This window comes from Bombina bombina, unplaced genomic scaffold (assembly GCF_027579735.1).
Source record: "Bombina bombina isolate aBomBom1 unplaced genomic scaffold, aBomBom1.pri scaffold_864, whole genome shotgun sequence".
Classification (NCBI taxonomy): domain Eukaryota; kingdom Metazoa; phylum Chordata; class Amphibia; order Anura; family Bombinatoridae; genus Bombina; species Bombina bombina.
Window position 1 is genome coordinate 101,118 of NW_026512450.1, and position 25,197 is coordinate 126,314.

The following is a 25,197-nucleotide window of genomic DNA, read 5'->3' on the forward strand; positions in this document are numbered from 1 at the left end:
CATAGTAAAAACTCTGGTAGATTCTTCTTCAAACTCTGCCAGAGAGGCAATAACACGCTCCGGTGCTATTGTAAAATAACAAACTTTTGATTGAAGTTATAAAAACTAAGTATAATCACCATAGTCCTCTCACACATCCTATCTAGTCTTTGGGTGCAAGAGAATGACTGGGGGTGACGTAGAGGGGAGGAGCTATATAGCAACTCTGCTGGGTGAATCCTCTTGCACTTCCTGTAGGGGAGCAGCTAATATCCCACAAGTAATGATGACCCGTGGACTGATCACACTTAACAGAAGAAATGAAAATTTAAATGGTCTTTAAAATGTGTGTATATAACCCCACAATTTTTAAAAGGGACAGTCTAGTCAAAATTAAACTTTCATGATTCAGATAGGGCATGCAATGTTAAGCAACCTTCCAATTTACGTTTATCATCAAATTTGCTTTGTTCTCTTGGTATTCTTAGTTGAAAGCTAACCTTAGGTAGGCTCATATGCGAATTTCTAAGCACTTGAAGGCCGCCTCTTATCTAAATGCATTTGACAGTTTTTCACAGAGGGTGCTAGTTCATGTGTGCCATATAGATAAACATTGTGCTCACGCACTGTGAAGTTACCTATGAAACGCCACTGATTGGCTAAAATGCAAGTCTGTCAAAATAATTGAAATAAGGGGGCAGTCTGCAGAAGCTTAGGTATAAGGGAATCACAGAGGTAAAAAGTAATATTATTATAACTGTGTTGGTTATGCAAAACTGGGGAATGGGTAATAAAGGGATTATCTATCTTTTTAAACAGCAAAAATCTGGAGTAGATTGTCCCATTTCTTCTTAATGGGACATGAAACACAAATTTTTTTCTTTCAAGATTTAGAAAGAGCAAGCCATTTTTATCCAACTTTCCAATTTACTTCTAATTTGTTTTATTTTCTCTATCCTTTGTTGGAAAGCATATCTAAATAGGTTCAGTAGCTGCTGATTGGTGGCTGCACATAGATGAATCGTGATTGGCTACCCCATGTGCATTGCTATTTCTTGAACAAAAGATATCTAAAGAATGAAGCAAATTAGATAATAGAAGTAAACTGGAATGTTTAAAATTAGATGCTCTATCTGAAGCATGAAATAGTTTTTTTGGCTTTAAAATAGCTGTCAAATATGTTACTAGGTAACTGTTTTACCCATGCCCAGTAGACGGCTTCTCTAAGAAGATCATGTGACAGGATGCACAGAGAAAACCAAGGTTTAAACACAGCGGTTCTTTTTGAATCCTGCAGGCAGTGGCTTAGCAGGGAAGTTCAAATTCCCTGTTTAGAGTGAAAACAGGCAAATTATTTTTTATACACATTAGACACGTGCATTCGGGGGGGTTCGCTCACCTCAATGCGGCGGTTTTTCGTTGCCGCATTTATTCAGCAACGTACTAAAATCTGGATTTGCACAGATTCTAAAGTGCTGCTGTTGCACAATAATAAATAGCTGTGGCAGGAAGAGATGCTGCCTTCCGAGGTGAACGAAACCTCCTAATGCACATATCAAATACACATTCTTTATTTTGTGTGTCCTTTGCTCTCATTTAATTTTTATGTTAATTCCAACACTGTTTTATGTCCCTTTCATTTCTTTTTTTAAATTTCTTTTTTATATTTGAGGCTCATGGTAATGACAATATTTTTGATTAGTTTTAAGGAAAACGATTGTTATACAGTTGCTATACATTCTATGCACATGGGAGATAGGCTGATTACATATTCTAAATTTCACAATATTCATTGTTTATATTTGGATAAACTTTGCTGCTGTAAGAGATTTAAATTCATAATTAAAAAGCTGCCGACCCCCCTTTTCCAGGAAAGGGAAATTATTAGAGATTATCTGTAGAATTTTGTGTGATACTATACACCAGTTTTATGCTCTATCTTAGACTATGATGTTATTGTATGAAAGTTTATTTTACATACAGATTTTTTTCATAGGTTCATTATTATTTTTTTGCTGATATCTACAAAAAAAATAAAAAAACTTTAAAGTTAAAATTACACACACATTTACGCACAGAAAACAGACAGTACTAAACACTTGATTAAAGGGAAATGCAACCTAAAATTTTTCTTTAATTATTCAGACAGAGAATACAATTTTAAAAAAGTTTCCAATATACTTCTATTATCAAATTTACTTAGTTCTCATGATATTCTTTGTTGAGATAACCAGGTAGGTAGCGTGCACATGCCTGAAGCACTACATGACAGGAAATAGTGCTGCCATCTAGTGCTCTTGCTAATGTATAACATTGTTGCAAAACTGCTGCTATATAGTGCTGCAGACACGTGCATGCTCCTGACCTCAAATGTGTGCTTTTCACCAAAGGATAACAAGATACAAAGAAAAAGTGATAATCATTCTAAGTAAATTGGAAAGTTGTTTAAAACTGTATGTTCTATCGGAATAATGAAAGAAAATTTTAGGGCTTTATGTCCCTTTAAAAAAAAAAAAAAAATTCAGGATAAATATGCAAACCTTTTTTTGTGAGCTCTTCCCTTTATATAATGGGGATACCCAGGTGGTGTGGACATTAGATGCAAACAGATCATGGACTGAAAGCTTTGCACACATTCTTTGACTGTTGAGATGGGAGGGCATCCTGCAAAAGACCTCAGCATGCGATTTTTATGGAGCCTTTTTGTTGATAGCAATAAAGAGCAGACGCACAGCACACAAACCATATGTGTTTTAATGCATAAAAAAAAACTATTCATAGGTTAGGCAGCAGATGTCCCATCTCTTTTGTAAAGGAATGCAAAGTGTTCAAAAGGAGCAAATATTAAAAAATATATATATTATCTCATTCATCTTCGTCTTCATTATCTTCCATTGCATTGCCTTGGTTCAGAGCATTACCATTTTCCACCCGTTGGATGGACACTATTCCACTGAGCATTGCATATCCAATCATGGCCACTAGTCCCACTAATACCGAGAGAATCTGGTTGCGCCTTTTGTGAGGCTCGTCCTCGGATTCCTGAGCCTCTGCTGTTGGCGTCCTTGGTAAAACACGAGGAAGTCCATCTGGGAGGGAATTTGTTTTATAAATAAAAAGGGTCAATGAGCAGATATATAGTATATAAATATAGAATTACTTAAATCATCCCATGCACCAAGACCAAATCTTATTAAAATCATATCTTTGCAGAAATAAATTAGGTACTGCAATAATAGCTGACAAGTATTTTTATGACCACAAAAGCGCAAGGAAAGTAACAGGAAGATCTTAGTTGTTTGAAACAGCCTATATAAAGAAACTTCTTAAAAGGGCATAAAATAAAATCTATAATGCGTATAAAAGCACAGATATTGAGCAAGTTAGTTTTTTTTTTTATGAAACTAACAAAATGTCGGCACAAAGATTTAAAAAAAAATAATGAAATACATTTAAAATCCCCTCTTTAGTTGCAGAAAGAAAGGGGACCTGTCCTTTTATTCAGATGCATATAATATACGCATTATAGTAAATGTATGTTTACGGAGAAGCTTGAAATCTCTGTCTTCTGTTTTCAAGATTTAAGACTTGTTACAAAAACAGGTCACAGCCTTAACCCCCCTTAAAGTGACAGTAAAGACCAAATTAAACTTTTACTATTCAGATTGAGCATGCAATTTTAAGCAACTTTCCAATTTTCTTTGATTGTCTAATTTTCTTTGTTCCTACTGTATCCTTTGTTGAAAAGCATACCTAGGTAGGTACAGGAGCACTATTCAATGCACTACTGGGAGGCTAGCTGCTGACTGGTACATATATGCCTCTCGTCGCTGGCTCACCTGATGTGTTCAGTTAGCTTCCAGTAGTGCATTGTTGCTCCTTCAGCAAAGGATACCAAAAGAACAAAGCAAATTTGATAATAGAAGTAAAATGAAAAGTTGTTTAAAGCCGCATGCTCTATCGTTTTCATGTTAACAAGCCGAGCAAGACAGGATGTATTTATTACATTTAACGTGTTTCCTTCTTATTAAAAATATAGATCAAGAATATTGAGTAGGAAGCAGGCAAAGTTTCACCCAATGAGCACATCAAGGACAAGACGTTTCAGGCTATGTAAATAGGCTGCATTATTTACTGGCAGAAAGGCTAGACCAGTAGTCTTCTGGTTTATTATACGGATATTTTCTAGACAAGCTGTTGGAGTTATGCCCTATAACCCAATAGAGTTGCAAGATGTTTACCTATTAGTTTATATAAGAGTATAAGTTCTGCACAAAACACGCATTTCTTGCTAGCTTCAATTTGTATTTTAAACAGTGTTAAAATAATTGTGAGTGTATAAAAAAAAAAAGCTAAGACTTTGGAAAATGAGAATGGATATCAGGCAGGCACAGAAGTGTATTGAGCATGTTACAGGCACTGCATTCCTATTCATATAATGTATGTCAAGCACAGTAAGATGGGCTGTATGTACTGGGCATGTTACAAGCACTGCATTCCTATTCACATAATGGATGTCAAGCACAATAAGATGGGTTGTATGTACTGGGCATGTTACAGGCACTGCATTCCTATTCACATAATGGATGTCAAGCACAATAAGATGGGTTGTACTGGGCATGTTACAGGCACTGCATTCCTATTCACATAATGGATGTCAAGCTCAATAAGATGGGTTGTATGTACTGGGCATGTTACAAGCACTGCATTCCTATTCACATAATGGATGTCAAGCACAGTAAGATGGGCTGTATGTACTGAGCACGTTACAAGCACTGCATTCCTATTCACATAATGGATGTCAAGCACAATAAGATGGGTTGTACTGGGCATGTTACAGGCACTGCATTCCTATTCACATAATGGATGTCAAGCACAATAAGATGGGCTGTATGTACTGAGCATGTTACAAGCACTGCATTCCTATTCACATAATGGATGTCAAGCACAATAAGATGGGTTGTACTGGGCATGTTACAGGCACTGCATTCCTATTCACATAATGGATGTCAAGCACAATAAGATGGGTTGTATGTACTGGGCATGTTACAGGCACTGCATTCCTATTCACATAATGGATGTCAAGCACAATAAGATGGGTTGTATGTACTGGGCATGTTACAGGCACTGCATTCCTATTCACATAATGGATGTCAAGCACAATAAGATGGGTTGTATGTACTGGGCATGTTACAGGCACTGCATTCCTATTCACATAATGGATGTCAAGCATAGTAAGATGGGTTGTATGTACTGAGCACGTTACAGGCACTGCATTCCTATTCACATAATGGATGTCAAGCACAATAAGATGGGTTGTATGTACTGGGCATGTTACAAGCACTGCATTCCTATTCACATAATGGATGTCAAGCACAATAAGATGGGTTGTATGTACTGGGCATGTTACAGGCACTGCATTCCTATTCACATAATGGATGTCAAGCACAGTAAGATGGGCTGTATGTACTGGGCATGTTACAGGCACTGCATTCCTATTCACATAATGGATGTCAAGCACAATAAGATGGGCTGTATGTACTGAGCATGTTACAGGCACTGCATTCCTATTCACATAATGGATGTCAAGCACAATAAGATGGGTTGTACTGGGCATGTTACAGGCACTGCATTCTTATTCACATAATGTATGTCAAGCACAGTAAGATGGGCTGTATGTACTGGGCATGTTACAGGCACTGCATTCCTATTCACATAATGGATGTCAAGCACAATAAGATGGGTTGTATGTACTGGGCATGTTACAAGCACTGCATTCCTATTCACATAATGGATGTCAAGCACAGTAAGATGGGCTGTATGAACTGGGCATGTTACAGGCACTGCATTCCTATTCACATAATGGATGTCAAGCACAGTAAGATGGGCTGTATGTACTGAGCATGTTACAGGCACTGCATTCCTATTCACATAATGTATGTCAAGCACAGTAAGATGGGCTGTATGTACTGGGCATGTTACAGGCACTGCATTCCTATTCACATAATGGATGTCAAGCACAATAAGATGGGCTGTATGTACTGAGCATGTTACAAGCACTGCATTCCTATTCACATAATGGATGTCAAGCACAATAAGATGGTTTGTACTGGGCATGTTACAGGCACTGCATTCCTATTCACATAATAGATGTCAAGCACAATAAGATGGGCTGTATGTACTGGGCATGTTACAGGAACTGCATTCCTATTCACATAATGGATGTCAAGCACAATAAGATGGGCTGTACTGGGCATGTTACAGGCACTGCATTCCTATTCACATAATGGATGTCAAGCTCAATAAGATGGGTTGTATGTACTGGGCATGTTACAGGCACTGCATTCCTATTCACATAATGGATGTCAAGCACAATAAGATGAGCTGTATGTACTGGGCATGTTACAGGCACTGCATTCCTATTCACATAATGGATGTCAAGCACAATAAGATGGGCTGTATGTACTGAGCATGTTACAAGCACTGCATTCCTATTCACATAATGGATGTCAAGCACAATAAGATGGGTTGTACTGGGCATGTTACAGGCACTGCATTCCTATTCACATAATGGATGTCAAGCACAATAAGATGGGCTGTATGTACTGGGCATGTTACAGGCACTGCATTCCTATTCACATAATGGATGTCAAGCACAATAAGATGGGTTGTACTGGGCATGTTAAAGGCACTGCATTCCTATTCACATGATGGATGTCAAGCACAATAAGATGGGTTGTATGTACTGGGCATGTTACAGGCACCACATTCTTATTCACATAATGGATGTCAAGCACAATAAGATGGGTTGTACTGAGCATGTTACAGGCACTGCATTCCTATTCACATAATGGAAGTCAAGCACAATAAGATGGGTTGTATGTACTGGGCATGTTACAGGCACTGCATTCCTATTCACATAATGGATGTCAAGCTCAATAAGATGGGTTGTATGTACTGGGCATGTTACAGGCACTGCATTCCTATTCACATAATTTGATGTCAAGCACAATAAGATGGGCTGTATGTACTGGGCATGTTACAGGCACTGCATTCCTATTCACATAATGTATGTCAAGCACAATAAGATGGGCTGTATGTACTGGGCATGTTACAGGCACTGCATTCCTATTCACATAATGGATGTCAAGCACAATAAGATGGGTTGTATGTACTGGGCATGTTACAGGCACTGCATTCCTATTCACATAATGGATGTCAAGCACAATAAGATGGGTTGTACTGGGCATGTTACAGGCACTGCATTCCTATTCACATAATGGATGTCAAGCACAATAAGATGGGTTGTATGTACTGGGCATGTTACAGGCACTGCATTCCTATTCACATAATGGATGTCAAGCACAATAAGATGGGTTGTACTGGGCATGTTACAGGCACTGCATTCCTATTCAAATAATGGATGTCAAGCACAATAAGATGGGTTGTATGTACTGGGCATGTTACAGGCACCACATTCTTATTTACAGAATGAATAGCAAGTAGATCCAGGGGGAATGAACTGGGCATGTTACAGGCGCTACATTCCTATTCATATAATGGATGTTAAAGGGACATAATACTCATATGCTAAATCACTTGAAACTGATGCAGTATAACTGTAAAAAGCTGACATGAAAATATCACCTGAGCATCTCTATGTAAAAAGGGAAGATATTTTACCTCAAAATTTCTTCAGCTCACCAGAGAAAGTGCCCTGAACAGTTAGAGCTTATGTAAAGTTGGGGAAACCCCCCCCCCCCCACAATAGTCAATCAGCAGTACTGAGTTTGTGCAATGCTTTCCTGTGATCTCATGAGATTTAACAGTAAACGTCCTTAAAGGGCCACTAAACCCAAAATCTTTCTTTCATGATTCAGATAGAGAATAGAAATTTAAACAACATTACAATTTACTTCTATTATTTATTTTGCTAAATTTTTTTTAGATATCCTTAGTTGAAGAAAAAGAAATGCACATTGTGAGCCAATCACACGAGGGTTCTATGTGCAGCAACCAATCAGCAGCTCTGAGCATTTCTAGATATGCTTTTCAGCAAAGAATATCAAGAGAATAAAACAAATTATATAATATAAGTAAATTAGAAAGATGTTTAAAATTGCATTCTCTTTCTAAATCATGAAAGAAAAAGTGTGGGTGTCATGTCCCTTTAAGAATAGGAAAAATGCACACTCCCTCGCAAGTGCTGGGACAAGTATTCTGATTGTACAGTGGGGTGTGAATACTTAGGACATTGAGGAAAATATATTCCCTTTTTACATAGAAATGTTCAGGTGATATTTTCTAGTCAGCTTTTTACAGCTATGCTGCATTACTTTCAAGAGCTTCAACATTTGGGTATCATGGCCCTTTAAGCAGAGCGAGGGGAGATGTACTGGAAATGCTATAAAGCATTGTGTTCATATTCACCAAATGGATATCAAGCAGAGAGAAGGTGGATGGCAGGAAGAGGCTGGGCATCTTGTGCAAACACAGGTGCTACATTCTTCCTCACAGAATTAGGCAGAGGAAGGTGAGAGTATTGGGCTTGTTACTGACATTACATTCTAATTCAATAAACGAGTGTAAGTGACTGCGAGTCAAAAAAAGGAGGATGTGCTGGAGGTTATGGGAGCAGAAACCACATATTGCATCACTTGGAGACAAAAAAGACAAACATGGTACACTGAATAGAACGATCCATTCTTACACATAAAAAGAATAGAAAGTAGGAGGCAGAAATGTTAGGCAGATTGAAGGCTCTCGTTCATAATGGGAACAGACAATAGAGTCTAAACAGAACATATCAAGCTAGCTATATTCTTACCTCTAGAGCTGCAACAACTAATCGTCATAATCGATAATAATCGATTATGAAAATAGTTGTCAACGAATCTCATAATCGATTAATCGATTAGTTGTTTTGCAATTAGTTGGTCTGTGTACAGCACCAGCTGCTTCACTCCAATTAACTCCTGCATATGGTATTGTGTTTTATGGTTATATCCTTAGCCTAAAGGACGTCTACAGACGTCTACTTTTCACTTTTTCAGGACAGTATACGTTTACAACTACCCCTAGCTTATGTACAACCCAGATATAATAGTCATCATTTGGATTGTTTATATTAAATCTGGTGATTTGGAACTATGCTTTGCATGATATAGTGCCAAGCTTGTTGTTTACACCTTGCCCCTAGATTGATGGGAGTTATTTAAATTGATGTGCACTATTATCTGTTTGCACGATTATTAGCGTATTGCTTGCTATTGCTGATTATATGTACTGTATAAATAAATGTGTAAGGCTTTGTCCTGTTATTGATATACAGTCCTTAACGCTTTTGATTTTGTTTTTTATTGTTTTTTTATATTTGTAATAAATTGTGATAATATGTACCAGATTCAACCTTTAAAAGTATATATCCGTTATTTTTAGAGCGGACTAGATATTTCCCCTAACCTTATAGCTGGTTATTTACCATTGCATATAGATATTCAAGATATTTTTATGTTAGAATGAAGTCAAGGGTTACTTTATTGAGAGGCCCCTTGCCAAGGTAGAAAACACTTAGCATTGGTGAAGAGCTAACAAAGATAAATATCCCACTTTGGTGAAATTGGCAAAACCCTACTTATACACCTCAACAGCCTTTTCTCTGCTGCAGGAAATATAGCTGCAAACAGAGAACCAGCCTTAGCCAGAAGCATGTGGACATGTTGAGATTTTTGCATTTCAATGCTAAGTTTCTGAAAGAGTGAATAACAGAATGTTATTAACAGGGATAGTCTAACTCTTTCTAGTTCTACCTCTTTTCAAGCAGTTTGTGGTTTTGTTTAATTATAAAACTGTGTTCTGCTGCTTAAAAATTGAAGAAACAGTTTTGTTAATATAAAGTTTTAGTCTGAAGTTTATATTTGTAACACTCATTATGTGGATTTTATTTAAAACATAGAAAACTATTATTGATTCTCTTTTTATCCGATTAGTCGATTAATCGAAAAAATAATCGGCCGATTAATCGATTATGAAAATAATCGTTAGTTGCAGCCCTACTTACCTCCATTACAATCAAAGTAGATGCTGAGAATTGAGGTGCAGTATTGGCACAGGTTGTTTAGAGTTCTCAAGTGTTGTTGTAACTTATTGCTCGGCAGTTTGGTGTTCATTATAGGGGCTAAATAGCTGAAGACATAGGCATCCAATGAGGCAGGGCTGCAATGAAATACACATGGTCTCACTATCACATAGTTTTATAAAAAGTGATTGAATCGATGCAAATACAACAAGAAAGCTCAAGTGAATTATTAATAAAATATTGAAATGCAAAACCCAACAAAAACATAATTTATGCTTACCTGATAAATTTATTTCTCTTGTAGTGTATCCAGTCCACGGATCATCCATTACTTGTGGGATATTCTCCTTCCCAACAGGAAGTTGCAAGAGGATCACCCACAGCAGAGCTGCTATATAGCTCCTCCCCTCACTGCCATATCCAGTCATTCGACCGAAACAAGACGAGAAAGGAGAAATCATAGGGTGCAGTGGTGACTGTGGTTTAATTAAAATTTAGACCTGCCTTAAAAGGACAGGGCGGGCCGTGGACTGGATACACTACAAGAGAAATAAATTTATCAGGTAAGCATAAATTATGTTTTCTCTTGTTAAGTGTATCCAGTCCACGGATCATCCATTACTTGTGGGATACCAATACCAAAGCTAAAGTACACGGATGATGGGAGGGACAAGGCAGGAACTTAAACGGAAGGAACCACTGCCTGTAGAACCTGTCTCCGAAAAAAGGCCTCCAAAGAAGCAAAAGTGTCAAATTTGTAATATTTTGAAAAGGTGTGAAGCGAAGACCAAGTCGCAGCCTTGCAAATCTGTTCAACAGAGGCCTCATTTTTAAAGGCCCAGGTGGAAGCCACAGCTCTAGTAGAATGAGCTGTAATCCTTTCAGGGGGCTGCTGTCCAGCAGTCTCATAGGCTAAGCGTATTATGCTCCGAAGCCAAAAGGAGAGAGAGGTTGTCGAAGCTTTTTGACTTCTCCTCTGTCCAGAGTAAACGACAAACAGGGCAGATGTTTGACGAAAATCTTTAGTAGCCTGTAAGTAAAACTTCAACGCACGGACTACGTCCAGATTATGCAAAAGACGTTCCTTCTTTGAAGAAGGATTAGGACACAATGATGGAACAACAATCTCTTGATTGATATTCCTGTTAGGTAAAAACCCAGGTTTGGTACGCAGAACTACCTTGTCTGAATGAAAAATCAGATAAGGAGAATCACAATGTAAGGCAGATAACTCAGAGACTCTTCAAGCCGAGGAAATAGCCATCAAAAACAGAACTTTCCAAGATAAAAGTTTAATATCAATGGAATGAAGGGGTTCAAACGGAACTCCCTGAAGAACTTTAAGAACCAAGTTTAAGCTCCACGGGGGAGCAACAGTTTTAAACACAGGCTTAATCCTAACCAAAGCCTGACAAAATGCCTGGACGTCTGGAACTTCTGCCAGACGCTTGTGCAAAAGAATAGACAGAGCAGAGATCTGTCCTTTTAAAGAACTAGCTGATAAGCCTTTGTCCAAACCCTCTTGGAGAAAGGACAATATCCTAGGAATCCTAACCTTACTCCATGAGTAACTCTTGGATTCACACCAATAAAGATATTTACGCCATATCTTATGGTAGATTTTCCTGGTGACAGGCTTCCGAGCCTGTATTAAGGTATCAATGACTGACTCGGAGAAGCCACGCCTTGATAGAATCAAGCGTTCAATCTCCATGCAGTCAGTCTAAGAGAAATTAGATTTGGATGATTGAAAGGACCTTGTATTAGAAGGTCCTGCCTCAGAGGCAGAGTCCATGGTGGAAGAGATGACATGTCCACTAGGTCTGCATACCAGGTCCTGCGTGGCCACGCAGGCGCTATCAGAATCACTGATGCTCTCTCCTGTTTGATTTTGGCAATCAGTCGAGGGAGCAGAGGAAACGGTGGAAACACATAGGCCAGGTTGAACAACCAAGGAGCTGCTAGAGCATCTATCAGTGTTGCTCCCGGGTCCCTGGACCTGGATCCGTAACAAGGAAGCTTAGCGTTCTGGCGAGACGCCATGAGATCCAGTTCTGGTTTGCCCCAACGATGGACCAGTTGAGCAAACACCTCCGGATGGAGTTCCCACTCCCCCGGATGAAAAGTCTGACGACTTAGAAAATCCGCCTCCCAGTTCTCTACGCCTGGGATGTGGATCGCTGACAGGTGGCAAGAGTGAGACTCTGCCCAGCGAATTATCTTGGAGAGTTCTAACATCGCTAGGGAACTCCTGGTTCCCCCTTGATGGTTGATGTAAGCCACAGTCGTGATGTTGTCCGACTGAAATCTGATGAACCTCAGTGTTGCTAACTGAGGCCAAGCTAGAAGAGCATTGAATATTGCTCTTAACTCCAGAATATTTATTGGGAGGAGTTTCTCCTCCTGAGTCCACGATCCCTGAGCCTTCAGGGAGTTCCAGACTGCGCCCCAACCTAGAAGGCTGGCATCTGTTGTTACAATCGTCCAATCTGGCCTGCGAAAGGTCATACCCTTGGACAGATGGACCCGAGAAAGCCACCAGAGAAGAGAATCTCTGGTCTCTTGATCCAGATTTAGTAGAGGGGACAAATCTGAGTAATCCCCATTCCACTGACTTAGCATGCATAATTGCAGCGGTCTGAGCACTATGTCCATTGCCGCTACCATTAAGCCGATTACTTCCATGCACTGAGCCACTGACGGGCGTGGAATGGAATGAAGGACACGGCAAGCATTTAGAAGTTTTGATAACCTGGACTCCGTCAGGTAAATTTTCATCTCTACAGAATCTATAAGAGTCCCTAGGAAGGAGACTCTTGTGAGTGGTGATAGAGAACTCTTTTCCACGTTCACTTTCCACCCATGCGACCTCAGAAATGCCAGAACTATCTCTGTATGAGACTTGGCAATTTGAAAGCTTGACGCCTGTATTAGGATGTCGTCTAGATACAGAGCCACCGCTATGCCTCGCGGTCTTAGAACCGCCAGAAGTGAGCCCAGAACCTTTGTAAAAATTCTCGGGGCAGTAGCCAACCCGAAGGGAAGAGCTACAAATTGGTAATGCCTATCTAGAAAGGCAAAGCTTAGGAACCGATGATGATCTTTGTGAATCGGTATGTGAAGGTAGGCATCCTTTAAGTCCACTGTGGTCATGTACTGACCCGCTTGGATCATGGGTAGGATGGTCCGAATAGTTTCCATTTTGAATGATGGAACTCTGAGGAATTTGTTTAAGATCTTTAGATCCAAGATTGGTCTGAAGGTTCCCTCTTTCTTGGGAACCACAAACAGATTTGAATAAAATCCCTGTCCTTGTTCCGTCCGCGGAACTGGATGGATCACTCCCATTACTAGGAGGTCTTGCACACAGCTTAGGAATGCCTCTTTCTTTATCTGGTTTGCTGATAACCTTGAAAGATGAAATCTCCCTTGTGGAGGAGAAGCTTTGAAGTCCAGAAGATATCCCTGAGATATGATCTCCAACGCCTAGGGATCCTGAACATCTCTTGCCCACGCCTGGGCGAAGAGAGAAAGTCTGCCCCCCACTAGATCCGTTTCCGGATAGGGGGCCGTTCCTTCATGCTGTCTTGGGGGCATACAGTGTATGTAATAAGTTAGCAGAGCATTGCACCCACTTGCAAATGGATGATTAACCCCTTAATACCAAAAACGGAATAACAAATGACAAAAACGTTTTTTAAACAGTCACAACAACTGCCAAAGCTCTACTGTGGCTTTTTACCTCCCTCAATACGACTTTTGAAGCCTTTTGAGCCCTTCAGAGAAGTCCTGGATCATGCAGGAAGAAGCTGGATGTCTGTGTCTGTAATTTTTGCTGTGCAAAAAAATGCCAAAATAGGCCCCTCCCACTCATATTACAACAGTGGGAAGCCTCAAGGAACTGTTTCTAGGCAAAATTCAAGCCAGCCATGTGGAAAAAACTAGGCCCCAATAAGTTTTATCACCAAACATATGTAAAAAACGATTAAACATGCCAGCAAACGTTTTAAAATACACTTTTATAAGAGTATGTATCTCTAGTAATAAGCCTGATACCAGTCGCTATCACTGCATTTAAGGCTTTACTTACATTACTTCGGTATCAGCAGCATTTTCTAGCAAATTCCATCCCTAGAAAAATATTTTAACTGCACATACCTTATTGCAGGAAAACCTGCACACCATTCCCTCTCTTTAGTTACCTCACTCCTCAGAATATGTGAGAACAGCAAAGGATCTTAGTTACTTCTGCTAAGATCATAGAAAACACAGGCATATTCTTCTTCTAAATACTGCCTGAGATAAACAGTACACTCCGGTACCATTTAAAAATAACAAACTTTTGATTGAAGAAATAAACTAAGTATAAAACACCACAGTCCTCTTACGGCCTCCATCTTAGTTGAGAGTTGCAAGAGAATGACTGGATATGGCAGTGAGGGGAGGCGCTATATAGCAGCTCTGCTGTGGGTGATCCTCTTGCAACTTCCTGTTGGGAAGGAGAATATCCCACAAGTAATGGATGATCCGTGGACTGGATACACTTAACAAGAGAAATCCACGCTTTTTCTGACAGACTGGTGCAACCTTTGCATAGCAGGACACTACAGCTCTCTTTGGCAGCCAAGTGGTTAAAGAAAAACACTGATTTATGCAAATAATGAGAACACTCATGAATTCCCCTTATAAGTTCAAATTACAGGACATAGCTGCACTGATATTAATTTGTCTTCCCGTACTTGCTTGTTTTTATATACAGAAATTCCCTGCAATTTCTGCTGGTGAAGTACATAAAGATTTTCATTGTGGGATAAGTTTTATATAATAGAGCTGTATTTTTTGCATACAAACCCTAGGTCACAGAGATTAACAACAGTTAAATTGATGTGGATGGAAAATTGCTTGTGCATCAGCCTGTCTACGCACAGGAATGGTCTGTAGAAATTGCAATCCTGCGTTTGACTAAATAATTAGCTGCTGTTTGTGTGCAGTGTGGAATCTCACAGAGAAGAGATGATTTTCCAGGTACTTACGAGTCACCAAAGAAGAATTTCTGTGTTCCCAGTCTCTGTGAGAGGAGGGTCATACACTCCTGTGCATCTATGTACAGCTGTAGGGATAAGATACAGTATTGAGCTTTGCCAGGTTGTAGCCTTAATCAACGTAAAATCAAATTACTACTTTAAACAATTACAGTTCCCCCCAGCATCAACCAGAGTGCAGTTATGGCCCACTGTTAGATGCTGTTAGGAACATAGTAAAAGATATATTAAAGCGACGTATCAATCAAGTTAAAATAAAAAAATAACCAGAGTGGTGATAGCACCTAGTGTCTGGTAATATTTCAAAGAGTCCTTAAAGGGACATTCCGGTCAAAATATAAATGCACATAGATGATTTACGTCTTTGAATAGAAACATATTTGCAATATACATGTAATGGCAAAAATGCTTCTAGCAAAGCCATCAATGTTGTAGTGTTAACATTTTTTCTCTGCTGGTGCATGTGAAGCATAGCTAGGTATTCTCAGTGCACCAGCATTTTTAGTAAGGCAGCTGCTCAGGGCGTCAGTGAGGCTTGTATCAGGTCAGCAATTAAAAAATTGAGTCATTCCCATATGGTACAAGCACCTTAGGCTCTTATAGCAAGTGTTTAAAATACTGGTGCATGGTGCATACTTAAATGGATAATCTAGTCAAAATTAAACTTTCATGATTAATTTTTAAGCAACTTTCTAAATTACTCCTATTATAAATTGTTCTTTGTTCTCGTGGTATTTTTATTTGAAAAAGCAGAAATGAAAGCTTAGGAGCAGGCCCATTTTTGGTTCAGCACCCTGGGTAGCGCTTGCTGGATGGTGGCTACATTTAGCCACCAATCAGCAAATGCTAACATTTGGACCGGCTCTTAAGCTTAAATTCCTGCTTTTTCAAATATAGATACCAAGAGAATGAAGAAAAATGGATAATAGGAGTAAATTAGAAAGTTGCTTAAAATTACATGCTCTGATACGAACTCAATGGAAGTATCAACTGCATAATAATAAAGGAGCTTTTTGTTATAGAGGGATGAGAGATGTAAACACTCTATGCGTTTTTTGCTAAACAATCTGTCAAATTCTAATGTGTTAACACTGTATTGAAAACCAATAAAAATTATTATAAAAAAAAATAAAAAATGACATGCTCTATCTGAATTATGAAAGAAAAAATTTGGGTTGCACATCCCTTTAAATACACATTTGAAACTGCTATAACCTTTTATGTTACAAAAACACTTCTATTCAAAACTGAAATGCATCCATGTGGATTCCAATTTTGTCTGGAATGTCCCTTTAACTACATCCCATCTTTAGTCCCTTTTAAATAGGTCTTTACTGTGTTCATTACAGTATCAGCCAGCTAAGAGTATTAACCCCTTAAGGACCAGCGACGTACCCTGTATGTCACTGGCTTTTTTTGGGACTTGATTGTTTTAAAGTGCGGTCATGCCACCAGTGTTGAGACTGCTTTATTCCACAAACCTGCTGGAGGGAGGGCATTAATAACGTGTTCTTGCTAGACTTGTGCTATTATGTCCTGAAAAAACCCTTAACGACCAGTGACATACAGGGTATATTGTGGTCATTAAGGGGTTAAAGGCACATGGAATGAAAAACCACAGCATTTTTTTGACAGACACTTCTTAAATGTATTTAATATTCTGCAAATATTACACAATAAAAAAAATAACATATCCAGTACTGCCCTCCTATAATTGTCTATGTAATAGCTACATAGTCATAGATCACCCTGCAGAAACAATTCTGTCACTCAATGGCTGCTGCATCTGGGGCATGCACAGGTATGTTTAGCATTATTTAAATATTGGAAAATGTGATACAACAAACACATTTTATAGATAGAATTTAGTCAAAATATGCATCACTATGCCTTCATTGTGACATTTTGTCTATCTCAAGTTTATCCACAAAGGTTTGTTTGTTATGTTTGTGAGATACTGAGTATTAATATCCTTGAGCACCGCCAATGCTACTGGTTTTTAAGCTGCAGTTTGTAAGCTATAGGATAACTATCAATAAAAATCTAACCATATTAAAAATACCTTTACTGCTTGTGAACTTCAACATAAGGGATACTATATCTCCTGAACTATGTTGACACTTGGTAAGTCCTTTAGATGTTTAGCAATTTATTATGACATCACATATTAGTCTGAAATTAAAAAGATACTAACTGCCTTGAAAGGCCCTAACATAAAAAGTTCAAAAGAGCAGAAAAGGTGTTCTAGGTCCCTCACCAAACATTCCCAACACATTTGAGTTATAAATAAGTAAATGTTGGTCACGGAATATGAAATGATGTAAAGTTACAGCTCATCCTATTCTCTTGATATATGTTCCATTTCCAATGTTTCAAGATCATTTTGGGGGTGCAAATGCTCTTGCCACTGGTCAATAACCCACCTGTTTTTCCAGGATCTCATCATCCTCCCGCCACCCCTCTCCACGAATCAGCTGCAGTCGTTCCAGGTGTCTCTTGTGCATTTGGTTGGGAATGAAGAAGTTGAGGGGGAAAGGAATTGCTTCTGCATACCACTTCCGTGTATACTCCACATAATTCTTTGCATCAATCCAAAAACTGTGAATCTGTTAATAGAAAGAGGATAGAGGAAAAAATCCCCAGGGACTATTATGTATGAAGCAATGTGTGAGGTTTGTTTGTTGACATATAATTGCATGTGAATATAGATATAAATATATATGAAGGAATACATCATTGTTGTCTATAAAAAGTGTAAGAACCTCAACGGCATCTACAAGTGTGCTGTGTTTGTGTGGGTTATTTTGCCTTCTGTATATATTTATACAACCTACTAGTGCCGGTAAAAGTTTCTCCTCCATCAGGGACATGAATGCCAAAGTGTCAGCTCCTTGTTTGGCTGAGAGGTCATAGTCTGCATTGTATTTCTGAAGAGAAAATTAAAATGTAACGTGTTTTACAAGTAGAAGATAAAAACAGTAACGTCATAAAATTTCAACAGATGCTAAGGTTACTGTGAACAACATACATAAATATTTGCAAAACCACTATTAAACAAATTATAGCAATACAGTGGGGGCAGCACAGGAAGACTGTGCCGCTTCATCTTTGCTCTACTTTATGGGATACTAAGATTGTGTGTGTCCTTTGTCTAGACATAACTCAGTTTGCTTTTCCATGGACGTTTGCAGACAGGCTAGGAAATCATGGTTTGGTTACGGGAACCTTGTGTTTCCACTGATAGGAATTGGCAGAAGGAACAAGAGTCTTCTCTTACTGTGTGGCTAACTAAATATTAAATCTATTTAAATTTCACACCAGGCAGTCTGAAATAACCAAACTAATCGAAAAAGTAGATATAGATGAGAACAAGTAAATTTTTATACAAAAGGTTCAGATCAGAAAGCTTTATCAGTGTATATTGTAAAGTTATTGTCTGATGGTCTTAAAGAAGATCTGGATGGAGAAGATATGCACACTAATTTTGTGAGTATGCTGTACAGAGAGGGCAGTTTGGTATTTTGTTAAAGGATGGTGCATGAAAAGCTTCCTCAAAACCACCAGAAAAACAGAATTTATGTTTACCTGATAAATTTCTTTCTCCAACGGTGTGTCCGGTCCACGGCGTCATCCTTACTTGTGGGATATTCTCTTCCCCAACAGGAAATGGCAAAGAGCCCAGCAAAGCTGGTCACATGATCCCTCCTAGGCTCCGCCTACCCCAGTCATTCGACCGACGTTAAGGAGGAATAATAGCATAGGAGAAACCATATGGTACCGTGGTGACTGTAGTTAAAGAAAATAAATTATCAGACCTGATTAAAAAACCAGGGCGGGCCGTGGACCGGACACACCGTTGGAGAAAGAAATTTATCAGGTAAACATAAATTCTGTTTTCTCCAACATAGGTGTGTCCGGTCCACGGCGTCATCCTTACTTGTGGGAACCAATACCAAAGCTTTAGGACACGGATGAAGGGAGGGAGCAAATCAGGTCACCTAAATGGAAGGCACCACGGCTTGCAAAACCTTTCTCCCAAAAATAGCCTCAGAAGAAGCAAAAGTATCAAACTTGTAAAATTTGGTAAAAGTGTGCAGTGAAGACCAAGTCGCTGCCCTACATATCTGATCAACAGAAGCCTCGTTCTTGAAGGCCCATGTGGAAGCCACAGCCCTAGTGGAATGAGCCGTGATTCTTTCGGGAGGCTGCCGTCCGGCAGTCTCGTAAGCCAATCTGATGATGCTTTTAATCCAAAAAGAGAGAGAGGTAGAAGTTGCTTTTTGACCTGAATAAACAACAAACAGGGAAGATGTTTGTCTAAAATCCTTTGTAGCATCTAAATAGAATTTTAGAGCGCGAACAACATCCAAATTGTGCAACAAGCGTTCCTTCTTTGAAACTGGTTTCGGACACAGAGAAGGTACGATAATCTCCTGGTTAATGTTTTTGTTAGAAACAACTTTTGGAAGAAAACCAGGTTTAGTACGTAAAACCACCTTATCTGCATGGAACACCAGATAAGGAGGAGAACACTGCAGAGCAGATAATTCTGAAACTCTTCTAGCAGAAGAAATTGCAACTAAAAACAAAACTTTCCAAGATAATAACTTAATATCAACGGAATGTAAGGGTTCAAACGGAACCCCCTGAAGAACTGAAAGAACTAAATTGAGACTCCAAGGAGGAGTCAAAGGTTTGTAAACAGGCTTGATTCTAACCAGAGCCTGAACAAAGGCTTGAACATCTGGCACAGCTGCCAGTTTTTTGTGAAGTAACACCGACAAGGCAGAAATCTGTCCCTTCAGGGAACTTGCCGATAATCCTTTTTCCAATCCTTCTTGAAGGAAGGATAGAATCCTAGGAATCTTAACCTTGTCCCAAGGGAATCCTTTAGATTCACACCAACAGATATATTTTTTCCAAATTTTGTGGTAAATCTTTCTAGTTACAGGCTTTCTGGCCTGAACAAGAGTATCGATAACAGAATCTGAGAAACCTCGCTTCGATAAAATCAAGCGTTCAATCTCCAAGCAGTCAGCTGGAGTGAAACCAGATTCGGATGTTCGAACGGACCCTGAACAAGAAGGTCTCGTCTCAAAGGTAGCTTCCAAGGTGGAGCCGATGACATATTCACCAGATCTGCATACCAAGTCCTGCGTGGCCACGCAGGAGCTATCAAGATCACCGACGCCCTCTCCTGATTGATCCTGGCTACCAGCCTGGGGATGAGAGGAAACGGCGGGAACACATAAGCTAGTTTGAAGGTCCAAGGTGCTACTAGTGCATCCACTAGAGCCGCCTTGGGATCCCTGGATCTGGACCCGTAGCAAGGAACTTTGAAGTTCTGACGAGAGGCCATCAGATCCATGTCTGGAATGCCCCAAAGTTGAGTGACTTGGGCAAAGATTTCCGGATGGAGTTCCCACTCCCCCGGATGCAATGTCTGACGACTCAGAAAATCCGCTTCCCAATTTTCCACTCCCGGGATGTGGATAGCAGACAGGTGGCAGGAGTGAGACTCCGCCCATAGAATGATCTTGGTCACTTCTTCCATCGCTAGGGAACTCCTTGTTCCCCCCTGATGGTTGATGTACGCAACAGTCGTCATGTTGTCTGATTGAAACCGTATGAACTTGGTCCTCGCTAGCTGAGGCCAAGCCTTGAGAGCATTGAATATCGCTCTCAGTTCCAGAATATTTATCGGTAGAAGAGATTCTTCCCGAGACCAAAGACCCTGAGCTTTCAGGGATCCCCAGACCGCGCCCCAGCCCATCAGACTGGCGGCGGTCGTGACAATGACCCACTCTGGTCTGTGGAATGTCATCCCTCGTGACAGGTTGTCCAGGGACAGCCACCAACGGAGTGAGTCTCTGGTCCTCTGATTTACTTGTATCTTTGGAGACAAGTCTGTATAGTCCCCATTCCACTGACTGAGCATGCACAGTTGTAATGGTCTTAGATGAATGCGCGCAAAAGGAACTATGTCCATTGCCGCTACCATCAACCCGATCACTTCCATGCACTGAGCTACGGAAGGAAGAGGGACGGAATGAAGTATTCGACAAGAGTCCAGAAGCTTTGTCTTTCTGGCCTCTGTTAGAAAAATCCTCATTTCTGAGGAGTCTATAATTGTTCCCAAGAAGGGAACCCTTGTTGACGGGGATAGAGAACTCTTTTCCACGTTCACTTTCCAGCCGTGCGATCTGAGAAAGGCCAGGACGATGTCCGTGTGAGCCTTTGCTCGAGGGAGGGACGACGCTTGAATCAGAATGTCGTCCAGGTAAGGTACTACTGCAATGCCCCTTGGTCTTAGCACAGCTAGAAGGGACCCTAGTACCTTTGTGAAAATCCTTGGAGCAGTGGCTAATCCGAAAGGAAGCGCCACGAACTGGAAATGTTTGTCCAGGAATGCAAACCTTAGGAACCGATGATGTTCCTTGTGGATAGGAATATGTAGATACGCATCCTTTAAATCCACCGTGGTCATGAATTGACCTTCCTGGATGGAAGGAAGAATAGTTCGAATGGTTTCCATCTTGAAAGATGGGACCTTGAGAAATTTGTTTAAGATCTTGAGATCTAGGATTGGTCTGAATGTTCCCTCTTTTTTGGGAACTATGAACAGATTGGAGTAGAACCCCATCCCTTGTTCTCTCAATGGAACAGGATGAATCACTCCCATTTTTAACAGGTCTTCTACGCAATGTAAGAACGCCTGTCTTTTTATGTGGTCTGAAGACAACTGAGACCTGTGGAACCTTCCCCTTGGGGGAAGTCCCTTGAATTCCAGAAGATAACCCTGGGAGACTATTTCTAGCGCCCAGGGATCCAGAACATCTCTTGCCCAAGCCTGAGCGAAGAGAGAGAGTCTGCCCCCCACCAGATCCGGTCCCGGATCGGGGGCCGATATTTCATGCTGTCTTGGTAGCAGTGGCAGGTTTCTTTGCCTGCTTTCCCTTGTTCCAGCCTTGCATTGGTCTCCAAGCTGGCTTGGCCTGAGAAGTATTACCTTCTTGCTTAGAGGACGTAGCACCTTGGGCTGGTCCGTTTTTACGAAAGGGACGAAAATTAGGTCTATTTTTTGCCTTGAAAGGCCGATCCTGAGGAAGGGCATGGCCCTTACCCCCAGTGATATCAGAGATAATCTCTTTCAAGTCAGGACCAAACAGCGTTTTCCCCTTGAAAGGAATGTTTAGTAGCTTGTTCTTGGAAGACGCATCAGCCGACCAAGATTTCAACCAAAGCGCTCTGCGCGCCACAATAGCAAACCCAGAATTCTTAGCCGCTAACTTAGCCAATTGCAAAGAGGCGTCTAGATTGACTCTGTCCATAATCTCCTCATAAGGAGGAGAGTCACTATCGAGCACCTTAATCAGTTCATCAAACCAGAAATATGCTGCTGTAGTGACAGGGACAATGCATGAAATGGGTTGTAGAAGGTAACCCTGCTGAACAAACATCTTTTTAAGCAAACCTTCTAATTTTTTATCCATAGGATCTTTGAAAGCACAACTATCCTCTATGGGAATAGTGGTGCGTTTGTTTAAAGTAGAAACCGCTCCCTCGACCTTGGGGACTGACTGCCATAAGTCCTTTCTGGGGTCGACCATAGGAAACAATTTTTTAAATATGGGGGGAGGGACGAAAGGAATACCGGGCCTTTCCCATTCTTTATTAACAATGTCCGCCACCCGCTTGGGTATAGGAAAAGCTTCTGGGAGCCCCGGCACCTCTAGGAACTTGTCCATTTTACATAGTTTCTCTGGGATGACCAAATTTTCACAATCATCCAGAGTGGATAATACCTCCTTAAGCAAAATGCGGAGATGTTCCAATTTAAATTTAAAAGTAATCACATCAGATTCAGCCTGCTGAGAAATATTCCCTAAATCAGTAATTTCTCCCTCAGACAAAACCTCCCTGGCCCCCTCAGATTGGGTTAGGGGCCCTTCAGAGATATTAATATCAGCGTCGTCATGCTCTTCAGTAACTAAAACAGAGCATCCACGCTTACGCTGACAAGGGTTCATTTTGGCTAAAATGTTTTTGACAGAATTATCCATTACAGCCGTTAATTGTTGCATAGTAAGGAGTATTGGCGCGCTAGATGTACTAGGGGCCTCCTGAGTGGGCAAGACTCGTGTAGACGAAGGAGGGAATGATGCAGTACCATGCTTACTCCCCTCACTTGAGGAATCATCTTGGGCATCATTGTCATTATCACATAAATCACATTTATTTAAATGAATAGGAATTCTGGCTTCCCCACATTCAGAACACAGTCTATCTGGTAGTTCAGACATGTTAAACAGGCATAAACTTGATAAGAAAGTACAAAAAACGTTTTGAAATAAAACCGTTACTGTCACTTTAAATTTTAAACTGAACACACTTTATTACTGCAATTGCGAAAAAACATGAAGGAATTGTTCAAAATTCACCAAACTTTCACCACAGTGTCTTAAAGCCTTGAAAATATTGCACACCAATTTTGGAAGCTTTAACCCTTAAAATAACGGAACCGGAGCCGTTTTAAGCTTTAACCTCTTTACAGTCCCTGGTATCTGCTTTGCTGAGACCCAACCAAACCCAAGGGGAATACGATACCAAATGATGCCTTCAGAAGTCTTTTATAAGTATCAGAGCTCCTCTCACATGCGACTGCATGCCATGCCTCTCAAAAACAAGTGCGCAACACCGGCGCGAAAATGAGACTCTGCCTATGCTTTGGGAAAGCCCCTAAAGAATAAGGTGTCTAAAACAGTGCCTGCCGATATTATTATATCAAAATACCCAGAATAAATGATTCCTCAAGGCTAAATAAGTGTTAATATCAATCGATTTAGCCCAAAAAATGTCTACAGTCTAAATAAGCCCTTGTGAAGCCCTTATTTACAATCGTAATAAACATGGCTTACCGGATCCCATAGGGAAAATGACAGCTTCCAGCATTACATCGTCTTGTTAGAATGTGTCATACCTCAAGCAGCAAGGACTGCAAACTGTTCCCCCAACTGAAGTTAATGCTCTCAACAGTCCTGTGTGGAACAGCCATGGATTTTAGTTACGGTTGCTAAAATCATTTTCCTCATACAAACAGAATTCTTCATCTCTTTTCTGTTTCTGAGTAAATAGTACGTACCAGCACTATTTGAAAATAACAAACTCTTGATTGAATAATGAAAAACTACAGTTAAACACTAAAAAACTCTAAGCCATCTCCGTGGAGATGTTGCCTGTACAACGGCAAAGAGAATGACTGGGGTAGGCGGAGCCTAGGAGGGATCATGTGACCAGCTTTGCTGGGCTCTTTGCCATTTCCTGTTGGGGAAGAGAATATCCCACAAGTAAGGATGACGCCGTGGACCGGACACACCTATGTTGGAGAAAACGTGTTATTGCAGAACAGCTTCTGCATTATTCTCACCTGCTTCCTGAGGTGAGTAATAATTCTGTTGGTTTGGAACACAACTCCATCGTCTTGTGTCTTTAGTGCTGGAAGATAACCTGTGACATGCAAGATGGGTGTATGAGAATGTGTCTTAAACATGTTCTATTGTTTTATAGAGATAAGGTAGGACCATAAAGTTTGTGTCTAGCATGAATAGTTGTCACTTCTGATAACATAACCTGCAGCTGACAAATACTAACCAGTGCTTTTATTACCTGATGGACTTCTCCAGGGGTTTGATATCTTATGCACTTTCAGGGGAGCTCCAGAGAACTTTGCATAGGTCTGAAAAAAGGCAGAAACATCTGAGGTCATATGGATTGTAAAGTAACAATTTTATGAAGGTTGTTAGGGGACACCAGATGAGGGAGTCCTGTAATCCTGTAAAACTGTAGCCTTGGAAATCTGAGCAGGAGTCTATTGAGGTTTATTTTCTGTGGCTAATGAAGTCATCACTGGGTGGATGGAATGAAAGTTCTTGTTAGTGATTAAACAGTAGAAGAGAAGTATTAGGCTGCCAACGTAGCAGCCACAGAGATTTACTAGTAGGGGTTTTTATGGGTTTCCTGCTCTGTGTGTGACTAGAAGGGGCAGCTCCTGTGGTTTTGTGGCTTGTGGAGTGACTTATATAATGTACACCCTCTGAT

The 25,197-nt window shown here is 40.3% G+C and overlaps 1 protein-coding gene across 1 annotated transcript; it reads right to left on the reverse strand.

The window, feature by feature from the left end:
- Positions 1–2,715: 2,715 nt before the first annotated feature.
- Positions 2,716–24,880, reverse strand: LOC128644320 (metaxin-1-like). Its single transcript, XM_053696979.1, has 7 exons — positions 24,766–24,880; positions 24,527–24,606; positions 17,934–18,026; positions 17,523–17,705; positions 15,091–15,167; positions 10,040–10,194; positions 2,716–3,068 (listed from the first exon to the last, which is right to left on the reverse strand). The coding sequence occupies exons 1-7, from the start codon at positions 24,863–24,865 to the stop codon at positions 2,845–2,847; spliced, it is 912 nt and encodes a 303-aa protein (XP_053552954.1). The 5' UTR covers positions 24,866–24,880; the 3' UTR covers positions 2,716–2,844.
- Positions 24,881–25,197: the final 317 nt, after the last annotated feature.